This window comes from Lepisosteus platostomus, chromosome 25 (assembly GCF_059453375.1).
Source record: "Lepisosteus platostomus isolate fLepPlt1 chromosome 25, fLepPlt1.hap1, whole genome shotgun sequence".
NCBI lineage: Eukaryota > Metazoa > Chordata > Actinopteri > Semionotiformes > Lepisosteidae > Lepisosteus > Lepisosteus platostomus.
Window position 1 is genome coordinate 12,834,776 of NC_142635.1, and position 22,257 is coordinate 12,857,032.

Here is a 22,257-nt window from a genome sequence, read left to right on the forward strand (position 1 = left end):
GTGGAAACACCTGCAAGCCTGCTTTGACAGAGCTTTGCTTGCTGATTTCGTGCTCATTATTATTATTTTTCCTATTGTATTTTCCAAGCGGCACTAGCTTACGTTGAACAACAGGAGCAGGCAACTACTACTGATGTCATGTTACCAAGACACTGGTGAGACCTTGCTGCAAGGAAGAGGAGCACATCTGGGAAACCGATTTTAAATAATAACTAACAATAGTTCTATACTCTGTTATTTTAGTATTACTCAACCGGATTTCATACTAATACAGCGCTTCCATTAATCTGTGACTTGTCCGGTCAGTTTCCTCATTATCCGACATTTTTGGTTATCCGACATACTATTGGTGCCCTTTAGGTCGGATAATCGTGACTCTACTGTATTTCATTTTTTTTGCTAACATATACAGTAGCTTATAGGCAGAAGTTTTCACTTCATGTTTTCAGTAAAATATTAAGTTAAAAAATGTGAATGCATCATTCTGTAATTTCACAAATTGGGACACCATAAGCAGGGTCTGAATACTTTTACAAGGTACTGTATATCATTTTATGCTGCGTATGGAGGGAAAGAAAGAGAAAACGTACCAGCGTTATCTTGAAATGGGCCTGCAGCACCAACCATGTAGTCGTACATAGGGAAATGGCAATCCACTGGTTTCTTGATATCAGAGTTGGTCATAATCTTCAAACCCACATCCTGCAGGCAAAGAGAAAAACAGAAAGGTGTTGTTCAGTCAGGGTGGAGAAGAAAAGCAATAAAAGGACAACGATTTGGTCAAACTACGAGAGGGACGATCATGCAAATCCAATAACTGATAACAATACCAAGCACTGCCTGGCCCAGGGGGCTTAAAGGCACAAGGTAAACTATAAAGAAAATGAATGATCAGAGGAATTGAGTGTACAAAAAGACCAAGAGCTGGTCAGTGTGCAACAGATGACTATTCATAAAGCTAACACGTTTGTAAACAGGAGCTGTGTGGCAGTGAGAATACTTACCTGGAAGATATGGTACACATCATATTTACGTTCATAAGGAAAGTAGAAAAAACGTTGCCTCTTCATTCCGAATGGGCCTGGTGGTCCAATTGGATTAGGAATGCAGACATCTTCCTCTTTATCCAATGCGTCATATGGATACTCAGACAGCTTTTGAATTGGTAGATACCGGTACACCTAGGAGAAAGAAGTATATCACACTGATTTAAGAGCAGACCACAAAGACATAGGAAGAAACACACAACGTTTTTCACAACAGCTTAAAAATTAAATAAATACCTTTAGCTTCAGGGGAGAGAGAGAGAAAGAAGTGGACTCACGTTTTGAGCGTTCAGTTCCTTCTCAGGGCTCATGAGCAGGACACTCTGATCGATGGCCCTCAGAGCACATAGAGACCCAGGCTGAGCTTGAAGGCTAAGGGTTGTGTCACCCCCTGGGAGCTCCTCAGAGGAGGAAAACTTCAGGGACACCTGTAATTAGCACAGGGCCACAGTCATGCAACCTAGTTCACACAGTCCTCACCTCTAAACACAGTCATCTCTTTTCACAAAAAGTAAAGCTCAGCATTTGCAAAATTGGACGCTTGATTACTTTTAGTACCTGTGTGTGTCACCTTCACAATTCTGCGATTGTCTCAGGAACTGTCCCTCAAAGCACTCTGCTCTGAGTACATGAAAACCCTAGGGTGTTAAAACTGTTTTCTTGGAGGGGAAAATAAGCTCATGGAGTAAATCCTGCCAGCACAGCTGTAACATGGGATTGCAGTTAGACTGTATTGTGATAAATTACTTAATACTGATAATAAAAAATACTTGCACTACTGCAAGTAAAATTATTAATGGACAAGCTGGCATTTTCCTCTTCCTGGGTCATTTTTAGGACTTTTCGATTTTATACAGTATTCCCTCCTTTATGCATTTTAGAATAAGTAATATGTACATTCTGTAAGTTCTAAGATGAATTTGTTCGAGGATATGTCTGTCACCTTCAGGATGTTCACACAGTCCTCACCTGTAAACACTTCAATTGTAAAAGGTATCGCAAAAAAATCTCTCAAAATGTTTTAGAAAAAATAATGTCACCTAATAATGTCTGTTACTTTTAAGAAGTCACAGACAAGGTCATTTTTAGCTAAAGTACATAGGGGTTTTTATTTGTGTTTACAAGTAACCATGGACCTTATGTGGACTCATTATGAAGGTACTGTATGTGCTATAACTGCTAATAGCTGCTACTGTATGATTATTCATAATTCAACTAAAGATACTCTGCAACTTCACCAAAGTTATGCCTATTGAGCACACCTGAAATATCACTTCCAGCTGGCTTGTGGCAGCTGTGTGTTTAAACTGTCTCCTTGGAACAATTGACAAGAGGGATCCTGTGCTCATCTACATACTGTATATCAAATTCCAAACTTCATTCCTGCTGTTCAAGCGCATTCAGAATCCCAGAACCGAGTGGCACCGTATTATTTCATCAAATGACTGATCAGCTACGACCGCTTTAGATTCATGCGGGCACTGGGACTACATGAAGTGTCACACCGTTCAATCAAAATAAAATGCTTCATGTGCAAACAAAGATGATATGATCTTGTTAATAGTAACCCGTAAGGCCCGAGGCACTGTGGGGTTTTTAATGTTCAATTTGAGAAAATCCCACAGCTTTACCTTGTTCTTGAAGCACAGCTGGACCTCAAAGTCAAAGCTGTCTGCCACAGCCTCCCCGTTAGGCAGCACTGTGTAGACGACGACCTGGGCAACAGGGGCCAACTCTATGGTCTTCTCTAGGATTAACGATAACTCTCCCTTGTTCACTAGAAGAGGAAAAACAGAAACGATCTGAGTTCAAGGCTGAGCGTAGCAGGAAAAAAAACCATGAAAAAATAACTAGGCCAAAGGGGATGGTTAAGGTTTTGTTTCAAACATGATAGCACATCTAGGTCAGACAAAATGGCACCTCCTGTCGGAACAATATATTACCCAGAAATCTGTGTGGAAATGACCTACTGCCCTCAATGCCTGGACCAATCGGAAGGAGAAAAGTGGGTAGGTGACATTTAAAAACCAGGAAGTTCCAGATGAACATGAATGAATGTCCACTGGCCAGTAAGCAGAGGCTTTGAGATTCCTTACATTGGAGGGAGAACAAAGCAAAAACAACTGACCAGTGCAAGTTTAGAAGATATATGTTTTTCTCGGTAAGGACCCATTAATATTTTGTGAGTTTGAGAAAGAGTTTCTGGGGAGGGGGGTTTTGTTTTGAAGCTGGCAAGCAGATTGATAACCTGACTATCTAGAGAGGACAGACGAAGTTGTTTAGTTTCGAGTTCAAGAACTGATAGGGCTTTGCTTCTGTTGAGGGTTTTGTTTTGTTTATTCCTCCATACTGTATGAATAAAAAAAGAAGATTTTGTTTCTTTACAGTTGTGTCTAAAACTCTTACCTAGCCCTGCCTTTTAAAAACATACTTGCTAGGCTGTCTTGACCCTGGGTGTATTACAATGCCCAGTCCGGACACAATCCATTAGAATTACAAATAAAATACAACATCAGCGCTTGCCAGCAGACATACTAAAGTCAAGACATTGAAACAAGACATTTGTGACATTCTATTTTAAAGGGATCACCTTCTCCTGTTTTCACTTGGATTTCCAGACGCCCATTTCGCACAATGCTGCCTTTGGCCACCACCTACAAGACAGAGGATCATGATAACTGGCACAAACTGCCTGATGAAAATGAGCCATTGTTGCTTGAGAGTGTCCAACCTGGAAATAAACACTCACCAGGTAATAGAAATCAAGGTAGGCCTGCCCCGTCTGCAGCTCCTCCCCTTGAATGATATATTCAACCCCGATTGGTTCATCCTTGTCACATGGTAGCGGCCCATTGGCTGGTTGTATCTTCAGAAAGCTCTTGCTTTTGGAATAAAATGGTAGCAACGATTGAAAGGCTGACCGATATAAAGGTCTGCGCACGTCCATCTCAAACTCGAAATCCTGTGAGCCACGGTACTCGGCCTGCATGGAGACATAGGGAAGCTGTCACAATTAATTGTTAATGGAAGAATATTCTTTTACCATGATATGTAATTAAAGATTTTCGCCCCATATCAAGGATGATCGGCACATTCGAATAATAGTTCTTACAGCAGGAATACAAAATCCCATCTTCCAGGGCAACGTGTTCATTGTACAAGCAAAAACCTGTCTTTACTGTTACGGGGAAATAGAACAGAAAAACCTCATTTGCACCAGTAGGAAGAGAGAGCGAGTAGGATACAAAAACAGTGAGACAGAGACAGAGAAAGGCATCTAGAAAAGAAAGTGAAATGTCCTCAGTTTGGCGGATACTGACCGAGAGACTAGCGGAGTCTGACTTCAAAGAGGAAGTGTCCAGTGAGAAGCTGACCAAACCATTGCTGTCTGTGGTGAAATTCTGGCTTTGTCTTATCTCACCCTGTGCCAGGACGAGTTCAACTGGCTCACCGGCAGCCGGTGAAGAGTCTGGCTTTGTCACCTTAATCTGCGGATGGCAGAAAAGCAACAAACATCACGTGAAAAGCCGATAGCCACCAAGTAAACCGCTTCGAACGACAGTATATTGTAATCTAAGGTCACGTTCCTCTGGTTCTTAAGTTTGGATATCTGCATTGTTGTTTCAGACTATTTTTAATAGCACTGCACGGCAGCTCTTTGGTGTCTGTCTCTGTATTTTCTCTTTCTTCATCTCTTCTTTGCAGTCTCGTTTCACATTGGGCATCATGCAAGAGGAAGATGTTGTGTGATAATCTTCTTACTGTAAATAGGGCTTGTCAAATAAAAAACAATCCTCTACACATTCCTGCCCTTCAAAGGCCATCTATTCATGAAAACAATTTTATTAAATAAATCTAGCTGGCAAGCTTTTCCACATACTGTAAGATATATCACAAGAAGAAATATCACACATCTCAGATGGCCGGGACGCCACAAGGCCATGAAATTTCGTGCAGCCAGTTTAAGTGCATATTCTGCTTTCCAAGGTGAGAGTATAGATACAACCAGTACACGCAACTTAATCTCAACAGCACAACCAGGCAGACACCTCTTGGTAGAAAACAGCTTTTTAAGATTGTCTGAATAAGACAACTGAGAGAGAAGTCTCAAAATAAAAACAACAAAAGCCAACCAAACCGATATTCTGCGCAAAGAAACAGAAATACCATTCCTTTACTGTCAGTACTGGTAATATACTACAGTACCAGTAATATACACAGAAAAGTATTAAACTTGATGGAAACTGGTATATACTAACGATTAATTACATTTATTGAATTACTTTCAGATTAGTTGCATATAAATGTGTAATGTCGGAATGTTCATAGTTTGTTATGCCCTTATAATGTGTCTTTTAACACTTACAAAAGTATTAGCTGATTTATTAGCTATAGACAACTGATTCGATTTTCTCGATTCGTGCATTGCTCAATATATAAAACATTTAAGAATTATATGCCAATGTAATCCTATGTAATAAGATATGTGGGGGGGGATATACATTGCAAAAAATAACAATTGCAATGACTTCTATGTTGAAATCTTAACCTTATTTTTGAGATATTCATTGTGTTGTAGCGAATTCTCATGGTTTGTGGAGACACCCTGGGAGCACGAGGACGCTTCGAGAGCATGGACTGCTACAACGTTTTCCAAAATATCACTTCCTTTATTGTTAAGCACTTCGTGTATAAATCGAGATGTTTGTTGTGCCTTCACCTTTCCAGTAAGGGGGATGCCCGTCTTGAAACCCTTTGGTAAATCTTCAAACTGGATCCTGATGATATCGGAGGAAAATTCAGTTGTGCTGCTGCCCCGCAGAATCACACCTGATGGGGTAGCAGACAGACAGGACAGAACACAGTTATACCATGAGTTTCAATGGGTCTTTTCACCACCTGTTCTGGCCATTGTGACAGAGGGCACTGCTCTCCCCTCACCGACCAATTGATCTTTCTTTAATTTGAACTAGTTATACAGTATATCACCCAGAAAACAGTTTGGGAGAGTGTTCAAGTGTCCTAAAAGAAATAAAGACCCAACCAAATAAATAGAGACTGCTCGACCTGGAGAGTGGCTCAAAAGGTAAAGGAACTTGCCTGAGCACAGGCTGAGCTCTATGATCACAGGTTCATGCCTTATTGCCACCAACAGCAGGATGAGATTAGTCGGCCAGGGCTCTCTCGACATTGCTCAACACAGCGACCCCCGAAACCGTGGGGTGCTTGCAGGAGTAACCAGGTGATGAGGTGGGGACACAGGAGATAAATATCTCTGGAAACCCTCCCAGGTTTTTTTTTCTCGTTTTTTAAGAAAATAAGCTTTTAAAAATAAAAAGAGATCCCATGGGAGTTCCTCCTGCATGCGCTGGTGATAAGCAGCGATCAACTGTGAAGCTGCCTGTACGGGGAGAGACCTGCTAGATGTCACAACAGCCAGGCAAAACAGGGACCCCATCAGGAAGTTACTCACTGCGTTCATGGGAGTTGTAGTTCTTAAGCCAACACTACATCTGTAAGCAATCATAGCCAGTGTTTTATACCCAGCTCCCCTTAAGACAGGGTTACATGGGCATATCTAGAGCTATCGGTAAGGGACATGTCTGTCCTTCAATTGGCGCTAAGTCTTTGGTATGGGGCTATAATACTTGTGATGTATTAAGAAGCAAGCAGCTCAAAGGCAGGTGGGTGGGAGGAGTCTGTCTACACTTCCTCATTCTCCCCCGTGTGCGGTCACAGGGTTTGTAGCTGTGAGCCAGGATGTGAAAAGCACACTATTTAACAATATGGTTTTTCCATATCAGCGGAGTATAACAAAAATAATTGGAGATTCTAAATTAGAGAAACCAGGAATACCTGTCCCATCCTCTTCCAGATAACTTTCCAAGTTAAACACATCCTCGTATCCCGTTCTGTTCAGTGCGTAATTTGTCAGGTCAACCGTGCCGGTGGCACACCCAGTCCTGTCAGTCTAAGTGACAAAGCAAGATCATCTTAGATGATTATTTCCATATTCTTTTAACAATGAAGATATATCACAAGGATTTTTCTTTCTCTGCCTGTTCAGGTATTAATGTAGTAAAGGTAAATCTTTATCAAATACATTTCTCTCCATTTCATTAACTGTTGCTTAGATTTATTAAATATGAAAAATATGACCTCATAGAGGCATCTCACTCCTCTAGTCCACCTTGTAAAGAGGTTTAGGCAACCATTATAACATTATAAAAACAATTTATTACCATGTTATTAACAGTACTCCTTATCTTAAAACTAGGGTTAGCAGTACCATTTAATTTTTTAACAATTTATAACTATGTACAGAAAATGGTCAGAAATATGATTTACAGACATGATTGGTTATCATTACAGTAATCTCACTTGTACACATTATTACTAGAAGAAATTGTGCTATATTTAGAAACTGCATTTGCAACCTGTAGTCCACCATTACACTACTATTTATTGCTCCCATTCAGGGTATGCTAAGTTGTGCTCAATAATCAACAGTACTTACCCTAAGGGAGTACTTTGTGCAGATGTCTTGCCTGTCTGATGAGCGATACCAGTAATAATTATAGCCTTTTCTACAGAAAGTCGCTGTGACTTCCCCTAAGACTGGCTTTCCATACGTGTACCTGAAAAGACAAAACAGTTTCTTCAGTGAGCAGAAAATCATTATGGGAATGGGACATACAAGCCTGCAGTGGTGAAATACAGCCCAGTGAACAAGTGTGGGCCCTGCTTTGATCATCCAGCACAGGCAAAGGCTTATGGCAGCCTGGTTTGCATCCCTGTTCCAAAGATTCTCCCCTGCAGAAGGGGCTCTGCTTCACCACACAGACCCTCTTTTTATATATAACACACAATTTCTCTGTTTTCTCCTCTTCTCTAGCTGTATCCCCCCTCCAAGGCCACTCTCTGCCTGTGGGCTGTGACGGTTCTGTCTAGCAAAGGAAACATGAGGGTAAGTGAAACGTACAGCCTGCAGGTTCAATGTGCAAAGACCCCTTCATCTCTGCTTCAGGTCCGCGCACTCTCCAGCTTAGAGCTCATTATCTTATGTAGAACTGTCTATCCTCTGTCTCAGACTCTAACCCTGGGAGAGCTACAACTGAGAGAAGGCATTTTGTGAAGCACTTTCCTGGGAAAACCCAACAATAACACAGAAAAGTGAAAAAAAAGGAAAATGACCCAGCTCTGCTTGCATAACTTCACTTACTTTCCGCAGACCTTGAATGTTGCTTCTTTGTCCATGATGGTAATAACTTTGGGGAGATGGACTTTCACTTCATACTTGGGTAGGACTAAATGGGACACAGAACAGATTACTTAGAACTCTTACCCGTCTGCCTCGCCACTGAAGACAAATTAGTACCTATTGAAGAGTATACATTCGACAAGAAACTACATTTCAACTACAAGAGCTTGAGAGCATGTAAGAGCTATTATGTTTTAGCAGACCAGCCTAAAAACACATCAATGGAAGCCTTAGAAATATTTCTGTTGAATGTGGGGCTACAAGCAACAAACACAAGAAAGGCCATAATGTAAATTTTCTCACCGTATTCTTTGATTTCAAAGGAGTGGGTGGTTTCTTTGCCTGTCTGGCTCCAAGCTGTTATGACGTACGACCCTTGCAGTGCTTCCGGGCTCATGGGATTGGAAAGGTCCACGATCCCACTGGTAGATGTCCTGTTGAGCCACTGGGCGATGCGGTTCGAGGAAGGATCCTGGGAATTTGGAGGATCAGAATTGCTCCATGAAGAGGAACACACATTGCTCCAAAATGTCTCCAGAACCATAAATTGAGTATCAACAGATCCCTGTAGTTTCAAATTCCGTTTTGCTAGTTTATTCTTATAGATTAAAAAATGAAAGCGATTTAGTCAAAATCCATATTTTTGTGAATGTCCAATGGGTACCAACAAATTCGCATTGACCCTAATATCCATTTACGATGGTTGTGTTTTCCATTATCCAGCTGACTTGTCCCATTTTAAGTGTGTCTTGAAAGTGTGAGGTAACAGTGTGTCACGCCCAGTACACCTAGAGGGCACTCTGCTTCTCTCCTGTTCCTAGTTCCCTGTGATTATTCATGTCTTTCTGGTGTGTCTTGTTGTGTAGCCTATTTACTTCCTGCTTCTGCTCTGCTAATCGCTCAGCATTGAGGTTCAGATGTCCTGAGACCCACCTAGCACCAGGTCACTCCTGTCCATGGCCTAAGGGCATAAGTTTCCATATGGCATTTCCTGAACAGCTGAGCCCGGGCTAACCCCCATCTCGCCGCTACGCATAGGGTCTATTTTCGCCCTCCTGCCATTCCACGGTCCGTCCTTTCTGACATCCATGACAAGTGGATGTAACAGTACCATCATGAAGGCTGCAGGCCAGCTTACCTGAAGTTCCACTGTGGGGTACTAGGAGAAAAAAAGGGAGAAAGTATGTTAACCAACCATCTTTTCTTGGTGTCAAAGCTTCTTCTCTGTGTCTCCCACTAGCAGCTATCTGTGCTGTACTCCTGTACTCCACAGGCCTTGAGCTGCTGTTTGCCTTGTCCATCACACCAGATAAGACCTCACTGTCATTGGACTCTGACTGCCCCTGTGTGTTGAACTTGGTCCCTCTTTCTTTTTTCTTCTCTTTTTCTTTTTCATTTTAGGGGATTTAAACGTGCAAGATGCTCAAATGTAGGGTCTAGTGGAATGTTAGCTCTCTTTGTCTTGTTAGTTATTTAATTCATGTTCATTTATTCTAAGTCTGTTCTACGGATCCTACTGTATATACTATATTTTCTTTCCTCCTGGCCTAAGTAGAAAACGTATGAATGAAAAGCTGAAACAGCTGTCTCTTACCATTGTCTCGAGAGGCACGAAAGCTGAATCCAGTGAGACAATACGGAACTTAACTGAAAAGGTGAACAGAGACAATTTGCTGAGTTACTCCCTACAGCAGATTTTAACACTTATGCACTAACTGTCAAAATAATGTACGGTATTTACAAGAATTACAGCTTTCTTTCCTCTTCAACTTCCTTGTACTTATTTACACTTCAAAATACATATATTTAAATATATGACCAATATTATACTGTGTCTTTATTATGTCATTTTTACTGAAGGTACATGAGCTCCAAGTACAACAGCATTCTGTGAAAAATCTACATTTATAGTATAATTAGGGATTCAGTCAAAAGATTGGTCATAGGATATAATGCGCAATTATACTGTATATCCTGAAAAGTGTAATTACACTGCAATTGCTGGTGTAATACTTGCATAATGCAATTACATTACTGATTATTATATTTTGAATGTACTATAAATACATGTACAGTACTGCAAAGTGGAAATACCACACAATTATAAGGTAATTGCAGTGTTAATACCCTGTATTTAAGGTACCTGTGCATCCTATGTTGACAGATGCAACACCGTTAGATAAAATAAAGCAGAAAAGCCCAAAGATCAATTAAAAAAAATAGCTACATTAAAACTTGCTGCTATATATTCTTGTCAAGTTTGAAGCACTCAGATCCTGAATAAGAAGATTGGGTTTAAGTCTTAAAAAGCAGATTAGGTTGACCATTTTCAGTTTATACCACAGCTATATATTTATGGTGAACACTTTGGAATGGCATTACCTGAAACAAGCCATTCATTCAAGACACCCAAAAATATCAATGACTTTAAACAGTTTTATAGAGAGGAATGAGCCAAAATACTCCCAAACAGATGTGCAGAACTGATCAGCTGCTCTAGGAAACGTTTGCTTGAGCTCATTGCTGCTAAAGAAGGTTTCACCAGTTACTAAATCTAACTGATTTAGTAACTTAGATGTTTAAAAATGTGTTTAAACAATGTGTTTAATATAGACAATCGTTTGTGTGCTATTTGTTTAATTCGATTGTGTTTATCTATTATCATGACTTAAATGAACAGCAATTCATGCAGGAATACAGAGGATTCCAAAGAGTTCACAAAATGTCTTCTTCTCACAGCCATAGGGCATAGTGACATCAGAGGATGCTTTAAACCTGTAGCTGTGTTTTTTATACTGTACATCAGCCTAGGGAACAAAAACGAGAAATGACAGAGAGGTGAGAAACTCCAGTCCTTCAGCTCTTTAGGATGAACACATTTGCAGATATCAAAGTCTTTCAGAAACAAAGGTCATAGAAATGCTGTAGGCTGCAAAGCTGAAAAGATGTTTTGCCGGATAGCAATTCCGATGGGAGAAGAGGGAAAGGATGTGATGAGGAAAAGGGGCCTCAGGTAGGACTTCCTACATTCGGGAACCTTACTTGTTTGTCCTGGTTTGTAGACGGGCTTGTCAGTCTGGATGAAGGTAAGAGTCTCGCTGGGCTGGATGAGGATTTTCGTCTCTTTGTCCATTTCCACTGTTTCTCCTCTAACGGTCACACGGACTTGGACTACAGTGTTGGTGTTCACTGTGGGAACCTGCGAGGAGTGGGACAGACAGTGAGAAGGAAGGGCAGGGAGAGATGCAACTGGACAGGTGGCGATTTTAAGCCCTTGACAGACACCACCCTCGACAGGGTAAGAATAAAAGATAAACGAATAAGAAAAAATGAAAAGGTTTCCCCCACAACATATCCAAGGCCGGATTTTCCCAGTTCAAAACCTTTTTGCTTACACAATACACTGTAATAAAAAAAAGTCTGGCAACAACCCTGATACAGGAATAACTCTGCTCTTTCAGAAAAAGCTTTTTTTTTTTAAATCCGGACTAAAAAGTGAAAAGGGGGTTTCATTTATTGACTCCTTCGGGGGAAAAAAAAGGCAACACTCTTTCAATCCCCCTGCTCTTATGAAACAGCTGTTTTCAGTCAAGCCTCAAAGACAGGCAATGCCCTCTCTTCGGTAAACAGGACATTTCGCAAACATGATGTTTATGCAGTTCTGCAAATAGAGCAAGCTGTTATCCCTGCCCACACACTAATACAGAGTATTCCTCTTTCTCCTCAGGATCGCCGATTCCCTCAAACAGGCTCTTTGTGACAAAACCACATGTTCAAATTTGTTATTCTGAGGGTGACTTGTCACTGCTAACGATTACTAATACACAGGAGCATACAGAGTGCTGGAACTAGTGTAATAGTGTACAGAGTGCTGGAACTAGTGTAATAGTGTACAGAGTGCTGGAACTAGTGCAGCAAACATTACATAACGTTGGTATCTACTCCATATAAACACTGGGGCAATTCTTGTTCTGCTTCCTGCACACAGGAGCAGTAGAGCATAATATCATTTTTTCAACTTTTTTGTCGTTTATGTAGCATTGATTTTCTTATGCTGTGTCCCAGACTGTTTCTTTTACAGGCATGCCGTTCATTTACTTTTTTACATTCAGGTCTCACATTAAAGTGTTGATACTTCTAGCCGAGAACATTACTACAGAGGAGTAATTTCAACAAGCATCTGCCGGCTTTGAAAAGGGTTTCTGTTTGACAGGGCTGGGTTTGGCAAAGAGAGTTCCTTCTGAAGCATACAAACACGAATGGAGTGGCTGGAGCCCTGTCCAATCTGGGCTGTCCTGACTTGTCTTCCGAGAACTGGCTCAATAGACTGGGACCGAGTCACAGCCTGGGGCTGCAGGAAAGTCTTTAACAAGGCTGGGCCAACTGTAATGGGGCCGTGGGCTTATGTAATACAGCTTATGTAACTGCCTTCAGAGCACGCTGCCTCTACCATTCGGTCATTTTCATTGTAGCCGACAATCATGACCAAATCATCCATTTTCTAACCGTTGCTTTCAATTCAGGGGTAGAGGGAAGCCAGACTCTAACCCAGGAAAGAAGAGCAGATTCAGTATATCTGCAGCAAGATAGCTGAGACGAGAACCATTCTTATTGCTTTTTTGCTACTACTCATTCTAGCACACAAGCATGGTTTTTTTTTCTCATATTTTATTTTATTTTTTATTTTTGCAAAGACATTTCATTACTAAATATCAGGCTTGGCATTATTTGCAATAACACAGCTGGTGATACCCACAAGCAAATGAAAGGACCTATTGTAATTGTTCTACATGTTCTAGATAGATAGATACTTTATTGATCCCGTGAGGGAAATTGCAGAACTATCTAACATGGGCATGTTCTCTCCCGGGAACATGAATCAAGCTGGGGCATTGCATGGTCAGTTGGGGGCGTCTCTGTACTTGTTTAAAGTGAGCGGTTGCTTTCCTACCTCTCCATTTGCTCACCAATTTCAGCTTTTTCACACCTGGAGTTCAACCCCTTCATTTCCCCGTTTTGATACTTGTTTCTCCTACAAAACCCCCGATTCTCACAAGCTGCTCTTCTACCCTACCCCAGCCCTTTGCGTCACATTCCGGCCTCCTTTCTCTTGCGCAGCTGAAATGTTGGGCTTTTTTTCCTCCTTTCTCCTTTTCAGTCGGGACTGAACCTTGTCCAGCCATGAAGAGTATGGAGAGCTCCGTCACGTCCCTGGGTTCTCAAAAGAAGTTTCATCCTCAGGGGGAAAGCAGCGAGCTTGACTGGGAGGAGCGGAGGACTGCCTGACACTGCAGTTCAGATCCCGGGTCTGATTCATAAACTAAACTAGGAAAATTCAATGGGGAAGAAGGTAACTAAATTTGACAAGCGCTGTCCCCAGCTGTGTGGCTCCATCCCTGTTACACCCAAAGAACGGCGAGCCAGTTCTGCAGGCTGCCGAGCTTTTCCTGAAAAAGGACTGGTGAAATCGAAGAAAGGCAACATGGCCTGCAGTGTTACCTGGAAGGGAATGCAGCGGTAGAACTCCTTCTCCTTCACTTGCTCCTCCAGCAAAGAGAGATTTCTGGTCTCCGTCACCAGGGTGATGGTGAACGAAAGCGTTTCATTGGGGTGGAAGAACTGAGCACACAGGGTCTCGGTGGAGCCCCCGGTCGTCTTGGATGTCACCGTCACCAGGTAGATGCTGCAGAGAGACAGGGGAGAAGACGGGAGCAGTCATCCCGAGGAGCAGTACTCATCCAGGCTTCAGGGAAGGGGGAGGATGATTTGTCGGACAATGAAGAAGATCGCACACTCTGATAACCCAGAAACACCTGAAAGGGAGGTGACAGCCTTCCAGAGACTTCAACTAAAGAGGGAAAATTCTATGAACTGCTTCCAACTCACTACAGCAGATGTCGTTTCTGCAAACATGAGAAAAACTCCTAAAATATGTTGGCTTCTGAAATAGAGAATGCATTCCTCCCATTCTCCCATGACAATCTGTTTTTTTTGCACCTTCCAAAAGATTTGCATGCAAGGTTAGTGTATCTAAATTGCACCTCTATGCATTGTGAAAAACTTGCACCCCAGCCAGGGAGCAGCTCAGCCTCATGTACCCTACCAGGGTAGACAGCTTCCCGGGATGAGGGAGGCATGGATGGAAAGGCGATGTGATGGGATGTATTCTGAACCTTTTGGTGTCAGCTGTGTGCTGCAGCTCCCGAGTTGTTTGTGACCAGCATATTCCCTAACTGCTGCCTGCAAAAGATTCCCAGCTTTTGTAAAGCAAAATATTTTGCTCAGAGGGTGTAATTTTCCGTCTTGGAAAGTCACCACGACTAAGAATTTTAGGGGAGAACCAGGAGTTCAAGCAGCAGAAATTTCTTCTAACATGAAGGAGTTTCAAAAGGCAAATAGCATGAGTGATGATCCAAAGACTCCTTCTGACTTGTGCGGAATGCTGTGAGGACTACAGGGCGTCACGCCCAGACATATAAATTATCACAAACAATGTGGGAGCAGAGTGGCCCTGTGGTTCAGAGTCAGAAATCTCTGAGCCGTGAAACAGACCCACCCGTTAGATTAAACCTGTTAGATTAACAGGAGCTGGTCAACAAGTCCCTGACAATTTGGCAGTCGCAGTTTGGGAGAGATGAGATCATCTGACATCATTGTTATCCACCTCTCCCTGCTCCTTCAAGGCCCCATTTCAAACAGAACTCTGATTGCATGAAAATCTTTAGTTTCCAGCAGACTGTGTTTTTAATGTATGTGACGTAGCTCATATTTAAATACCTTTAAGGTATGATTTCTGTCATAAGACCTTAAACATGTAGACATGACCACTAAACAGTCTTGATCCCAAAATACCATATGAGGTTTTTTCTTACAGTGCTCATTTACAGCTTATGGCGTACATTTCATTGGTTAAGAGTCCATAGACATCTATAATTTACCTGCTTTTGCTCCTGAGTTCTACATTAATGTACTTATTTATCAGTTGCTGTGCTGTCAACAAACCTTTCATATAGGAGAGATGGAACAGACCATAACTTTTTTTTTCTAAAATGTGTGAGCTTTCTACACCAAAGGTAAACTATTGGACATAGCAAATTTCTATATACATGAAGGTCGCCCCAAAAGTAATACTCCAATTTATTTGGAGAAAAGTGATCAATTAGCTACTGAAAGCTAGCAACTTGGGCTAATTTGCTCCCTCTCCTTTGCAAACTTTCTTAATTACCAGATTTATTGGCCAAGTTAAATTTTATAGCACTGGAAATTTCCTTCTTTTCCTGAGAAAATCATTATTTTTGAAAGATGGTGGGCATGACCTTCTGGGCAAAACTGATAACATTGTGAAATACAGTAAGAAGCCAAGAATTTTACATCTACAGTTTTATATATTTAATAACACGTAGTGCTTGTTTTCATTTTAAGGTGAGAATAGTAAGTAAATACCTTCAAGAAGTATCTGCATTTATTTTGTCTGTTCAAAAGTAAGGTTTTTACAGCTGTGTTAGCTACATATAAAATCTAAAATAAAATTAAAAATGCTTATCACTGAAACAGTAGTTATCCATATTAAAACCCAATCTAGTCATTTTACATTCATAATAAAAACAATTAAACTAGAAATCTCTGTTTAGAAACTAGAGCGTTAAAGCTTTTTTGGGCTGAAGTAAAACAGGTCTGCTCGCTCTTGTTTTGCTGAACGCAACTTGGAACAACAACAACATTCCAGCAGTACTGAGAGAACTTGGACACTTCAGTCTGGTTGACTGCCAGAATCATTTAGGGAACATCTTAGCACCGCTTCAGCAAAAGGAACGACGGGTTTCGTCACTTACGGTCCAGGAGCCGGGTCAGCTACGGCAGTCTGCAGAAGCAGAGGCGCGAGGAGCAACAACCTCCACATCACGAGCTCCAGCGAGGGTCTTCGGTAGAGAGTGGAGATGCAGGATGGAGGAGCAGCCCAGGTTATGTGACTCGTCTCCTGCAAGGCACTGCTATTTACACACCAGTGCTGTCCCTCCCTCTGGACCTCCTCCGTGCGCCACAGAAACACCCCCTCCCCTACTCTCCGGCCCTCCTCCTCGGCCGGTGGAAAGGACTGGCTCACAGCACGCTGGGCAGCTCTTTCAGGAGGCCGGCGACTTAAAAATGAGGTTCATTACGCGATCAGACGTTCGGAGTTCCCTTTCTAACAGGGGGGGGACAAAAAGGGACTGAAACAAAAGTTCCTTTATGCTGAACCTTTGCCACTGAGACTTTTTCCAAAAGTTTGAGGAAGTGCGCTCGCACGTCTAAGCAGGTAGCCTAGTCCAGACCTGCCAAATGACAAAAATCGAGACGGTCTGCAGTGAAATTCTGAACAAAGACGGGAAAGTCAATGAGGGAAATCAATACCCGGAGGAAAATGAATAGTGATTATTCATTTGTCTTCCGAGAGTCCCAGTCTCGTCTTTCCTGTTTTGTTTAAGGCTTGAAAAGCAATACATTTGTAGGCCCACTTTTCAGTTTGTTGAGTGTCTTCATTATGTTCTATAGTGTCAAAATTACACCTTTCCTACAAAGCCTTAGCCATTCCAATTTTATCAGACACCTTCTTACCTCACTTTCCTGAAACAGCGATGATCTCTGAAAAGGTGCCGCCGACATGACACTGTTGTGCAGACAAGGTATTACTGTGGAGGTTTGCATATAATCAAACAGCAGACAAATAACAGTACAGGTCCAGCCTGGTAGCATGAAAGCTCTGTTCTCAGGAAGGTGCATACAGTATATGCAGGTGAAACTGAACTCTCATGACAACGACACTCTGTTCTGTTCACGAACGAATAAAAAAATTCCTTGAAAAAAGTGCATTTTTTTCCACCTACTAGCGTTAATGATGTAAAGACTCACACTTTTGAAACATTAAACGGACTGTATTTTCAGTCATAACAGCTGATGAACCTGACCCATCGAGTGTGCTTTCAACCAGATTTTCAAGTGAACTTGAAAAATAAATCAATTCCATCTGCCACAACCCTTGGGACACACTGCCAGTTTGTTACGTGAGGCACCGCTGCCCACATTGTCCGTCTGGGCTGCCTTGGAACCTCTGGGAAGCCCTGTGCCCATATCCCACCTCAGGTGCTCGTGATCACTCCACGATCAATTAAACTTTCTTCACCAGATTTTCTAAACAGGGCAGTAAAGTTAATGTTGTCAGCAAAACAAACTCTCGTTTGTAACATACATAATGATTGTTGTCACACCTTTATGAATTTATAGATATTTTGTTCCATTTTTTGTTCTTGCAGGAACTGGCAAATTATGTAATGTTAAAGCCAGACATTGGGCTGACTGTAGCTACTATATTATAGGCTTGGTTTATTTCTCTTTTCTTTTCCTCACTTGTTTTCAAAGTTTCCCAAGAACTCTTGTCACTTAAAAGTGACAAGAAAGCCCAGATAATTTGATCCTATTATGTGGCCAGTTGTTTAAAACCTGACAAGTCCAGTGTTCAGATGGTTCGGTGCCCTCGAGCCCAGGAGTCAGTGTGGAGCCTGCACTATCTCTGTATCTGCCTGCACCTGATAAACCAGTCTTTCACAAGCTAATCAAATTGAAGGGTCAGTAGACAACCTTTGAACTCTCTGTGCAATGAACATTTCAGCAACTTTGATTTGACGAAAGCCTACCTATCACTCAGAGGAGCCACGCTGATCTGCTCACACCTAGCCAAAACAAAGCGATCTGAGTTGATTCTAGAGAGTCAGAAATGACCAGACAGCTTTGCTTTCATCATAGAGATTATACTCCCACATGTCACTGAACACTTGTAACACTTATGTTTGCATTATTTTACTTCCTACGTAAAAGATTAAGTAAATTGCTATTTCTTAATAAGAGTAAGAGTTCTAATGCCTCTCAGTTTATTGGTTTTCCTGTTGTTCCTTGACTTTTGCTGAAATCACAGTCAATGAGTATATTACACTTTTCTGTGTGTGGGTGAGTACAAACAGAACTCAGGGTCTTGTCCAGTGCAGGAGAGACTGTTTTTAGATTAAATATTTTAATGGTCCTCATGAGTCAAACCACATACACCCAGCAGCTAATCATTTACTATAGAACCCCAAATTTAAAGAAAACCCATGTCCTTGTGAAAGCAGCCAGAGGCTTCTATAGCCAAGTTGAAGCAGTTTCAAAAACACATGATGGTTCTCATGTAAAAGCTCAAAATCCTAGATGGGACAGAAAGAGTTTTACCAGAGTAGATTATGTACAGTTAAAGAAAAAAACAAACATATACTTATGCTTATATGGCCACCATAAAAAAGGAAACTAAATCTCAACCATTTTCTGAGCTTAAGAAGCTGCTTTGGCAAATACCATCAGGCTTTATGACTGACAAGCAGGAGGACAAGGTTCTGGTGTGGGCAGATTTGAGCAAGTTAAACATGTGAGGCACTAAGCAGACAGTGTAAATGGCAGTACTATAATCCCTGTGAGAAAAGTCATGACCAATCATTTTAACATTCACTCCCAAACTGGTCAGAGCTCTCTGGGCTTGACAAGAAGCCTGATGCTGTATTTATTCCAACAGAGATTCAATCTACTCCTGTTCCTGAGCGCCTGAAATGTCAGCTCAAGCAGCAGAGGTGGGATTTAGCACAGGAAGTTTAAAAATCCCGAGTCCAACCACTTACAGGAATGAAACAGAAAAACAGGACGTTCTTTTTCCACTAATTGCATCACCACTGGGCAACTGTGTCATTTTTGAGAGAATGTAATACACAGGAGCCTACTGAAAGAAAATAACATCACCAATGGCAGGACAGTGTTCATTTGAGTCTTTTCTGTTTTTCTTCTTTTTATATACAGTGCATATTATCGACACACGGGAAGGAAGCAGGATAAGATCAATTCTAGTTTATTTATATTCTTGACATACTGTATATAAGGAACGAGTAATAGGTTTATTTTATGCTGAAAAAAAAGAAGAAAGAAAACACAACGTTTCGGCCGTGGAGCCTTCTTCACACCTGAAGAAGGCTCCATGGCCGAAACCTTGTGTTTTCTTTCTTCTTTTTTTCAGCATGGAATAAACCTATTACTTGTTTCTTTGCAGCCTACGCATGCTGACGCAGCTAACCACCTGAAATACTGTATATAAGTACGTTGCTGCCAAAAACATGAGACAACAGTTTTCTATAACAGACATCTTTTGATTCGAATATCATTAACCAAAAGGGCCTGGCTCAAATGTGTAATAGACGTTTTCATTAAATGTTAGTAGCATCTTTGTAACGACCATTAGATGTAAATACCCTCAAATGTAATTTTTCAAAGCTGCGTGAAAGAGAGGAAACTCAAGATCTGAAATGACCTGATCTGGAATACAATAAATTGCTGCAGCTCACAAATGCTGGACAGCAAGTTGCAATCTCCCTTTTTCTCCGTGTAAGAAGAGGCCTGGGGAAAATGCCATTGGCCTGTATCGTACAACATCAGAGAGTGTTGGTGGCATTTGATCAAATCTTCTTCTGACCAGACAGGTTTCACACAATGGTAAAAGTAGTCTGAGCATGTGAATTAATCCATTATTCTTACAGCAATCCGCCTTTTCTCCCCAGGGAGAATATCACCATTCTCTTCCTCAAGGAGAACCTGGTGAACAGGATTGTTCCAAGGTGTTTGTAAGCCCTGGGCAAAGCTTGTAACATATGAATGCTTCAGAAATGAGTTCCAAAGAGCGGGTAGTGTCCCATTTTACGTCTAGGTGAGATTGCGGATCACCACTGGCAGCAGAAAGCACAGATATCCCAGAACTGAGGCTACAATTGCCAGTCGATGTCTCGGTTTGGCTGGCGTTTGGTTTACTGCTGCTGGAAAAACAAACAAAAAAAAACAGTAACTAAAACTCAATACACACTGAAAAGCGGTTCAAGAATACTACCCTTAGTAACTTGTACTTTCACAGACAGCTTTGAGATTTTTCAAAACCCACTATGTACACACTGAGCAGCATGGGTACCGAGAGACATGTGCAACACTAAAACCAGAGCATCAGTTCTTTACTATTCTTCACACACAGGCCAGAGCAAAAGTCATTTAACACTGACATCTCTCGGTAACAACACCAACCAGCACATAATCCTCTACACTACTGCTCTTATGAAACTACTACATCATCATTGGCTGTACTATGCCTGAGAAAACAGCAGATGGCAGCATCAGTTGGAGAATGGAGTTCATCTGCTGTCCCCTTGTGCAGTGATCTCCAGTGTTTTGCTTTCTGGGCCTAATGTGCACGTCAATTCATGTGCATGTGAATTCCATAAGTGAAGCAGCAGATGTAGAAAACAATACTGAGTCACAGAGTTTGAAAGAGCTTTTAGCTGACTGCACTTTGCATACATCTCTGTGCTTTTTCTTCAAGGGTCGGCTAGACACTTTGAGAGTGGACAAGCTTCTCACCTCTAAACTGAAACAAATTTACACGACAGGTAAGCATTGTTACCTGCTGAATGCACGTTGCTTCTCAAAAATCACTGAGTGGGGTCAATTACAATAACTATATAATAATTGCTTACACTTATATAGCGCTTTTCTGGACACTCCACTCAAAGTGCTTTACAGGTAATGGGGACTCCCCTCCACCACCACCAATGTGCAGCCCCACCTGGATGATGGGATGGCAGCCATAGTGCGCCAGAACGCTCACCACACATCAGCTCTCAGTGGGGAGGAGTACTAAATACTAAAACTACATAACTATAATTACATATAACTGAACAAGCTCATCACAAGAGCTAGTTCTGTCATTGGGTCTGATAGGGACCCCTTGGAGGTAGTGGCTGAGAGGAGAATGGTGTCCAAATGAATGGCCATCATGGACAACGTCTCTAAATGACATGCTTGTGAGAATGAAGAGCACGTTCAGCACCTGGCTGATCCAACCATGGTGCGACAGGGAGCGCTACAGGAGGTCATTCTCGCCTTCTGCCATAGGACTCTACAACTCATCCACTGTGTGTCTGGGCAGGGGCAACACTGACTTGCTTTTGGACTAAACATGATTTCTCTGTTTACAGCTGGTTTTCCTGTTTACAATGGATTTTTGTGCAATATATGCTGGGGATTTGTGCAATATATTTATAATGTGCAATACATCTTTTTGTGTACTGTACTTTCTGGTTTGTTTTTATCTTCTGTACTGTGAGCAATTCTGTATACTCCATTTTCTTTTTACTTTTTACTGCACTTCTCACTGACTGTACTTACTGTGCCAGGCTGCTGTTGCACTATAATTTCCCTCATGGGATTAATCAAGTATCTATCTACATTACTTATTCAGTCACCCTAGGTGACTCTTTGTGAGTCTCCCAATTGGTAATGGGAAATTCTGGACAGTTTATTCTTTTTTTTTCTCTTAAAAAGCCAAGCAAGGTCCATCCTGTCTTAAAATTCCTATTAGATCAGGCTCCAGCCAGCAGCTCTGAGAATACTGTCAAGCTGCATTTCTTTCATTCTCACACAAATTCTGAAAAGCCTGTTCTGGCACATCTCCTCCCAGCTTCATGCACAGAATTCCAATCTGAATCCCGGCCCCATCCAGTTTTGAGCAGCACGACAACACAGTAACAGTTGGAAAATGTTCCTGGGTTTCCCTTATCACCACCAGAAAAAGGCTAAGGCCAGTACCTTTGTCTGAGACATTGCACACAGCCACAGAAGAGATGGTCTGCTGGGCTCGTTGGTTGTGGACGATACAGGAGGGATTCTTGCTAAACGTGTGGTTGATGACCAGCTGGCTGCGAAGGGTGTAGAGACCCCAGGTCTCCTTTGTCTGATTGGTCTGGTTTCTGCTGTGGACGGCCAATCCATCCTCCAGGTCCCACAGCAGTCTCCCCTCAGGATAGCCATTCTCTGAGACACAGCTCAGAATCCATTCTTCCATCTTCTCATCTTTCTGTG

At 41.8% G+C, this 22,257-nt stretch overlaps 1 protein-coding gene across 2 annotated transcripts in view; it reads right to left on the bottom strand.

The window, feature by feature from the left end:
* The window catches only part of a2m1 (alpha-2-macroglobulin 1), a 33,107-nt gene extending 16,142 nt beyond the window's left edge, over window positions 1–16,965 (bottom strand). Inside the window, exons 1-18 of one of the 2 annotated variants that reach the window (XM_088619200.1) lie at window positions 16,903–16,965; window positions 16,140–16,285; window positions 13,807–13,990; window positions 11,350–11,506; window positions 9,902–9,954; window positions 9,446–9,466; window positions 8,611–8,779; window positions 8,269–8,353; window positions 7,564–7,684; window positions 6,903–7,017; window positions 5,767–5,876; window positions 4,367–4,534; window positions 3,796–4,029; window positions 3,637–3,700; window positions 2,678–2,823; window positions 1,325–1,474; window positions 1,005–1,181; window positions 591–702 (exon numbers count right to left, since the gene is read on the bottom strand). In XM_088619200.1, the coding sequence (XP_088475326.1) occupies window positions 591–702; window positions 1,005–1,181; window positions 1,325–1,474; window positions 2,678–2,823; window positions 3,637–3,700; window positions 3,796–4,029; window positions 4,367–4,534; window positions 5,767–5,876; window positions 6,903–7,017; window positions 7,564–7,684; window positions 8,269–8,353; window positions 8,611–8,779; window positions 9,446–9,466; window positions 9,902–9,954; window positions 11,350–11,506; window positions 13,807–13,990; window positions 16,140–16,285; window positions 16,903–16,950 (2,260 nt within the window). In that variant the 5' untranslated portion in view covers window positions 16,951–16,965. The remainder of the gene's footprint in view (window positions 1–590; window positions 703–1,004; window positions 1,182–1,324; window positions 1,475–2,677; window positions 2,824–3,636; window positions 3,701–3,795; window positions 4,030–4,366; window positions 4,535–5,766; window positions 5,877–6,902; window positions 7,018–7,563; window positions 7,685–8,268; window positions 8,354–8,610; window positions 8,780–9,445; window positions 9,467–9,901; window positions 9,955–11,349; window positions 11,507–13,806; window positions 13,991–16,139; window positions 16,286–16,902) is intronic. The other variant, XM_088619201.1, reaches the window with a different exon arrangement.
* Window positions 16,966–22,257: the final 5,292 nt, after the last annotated feature.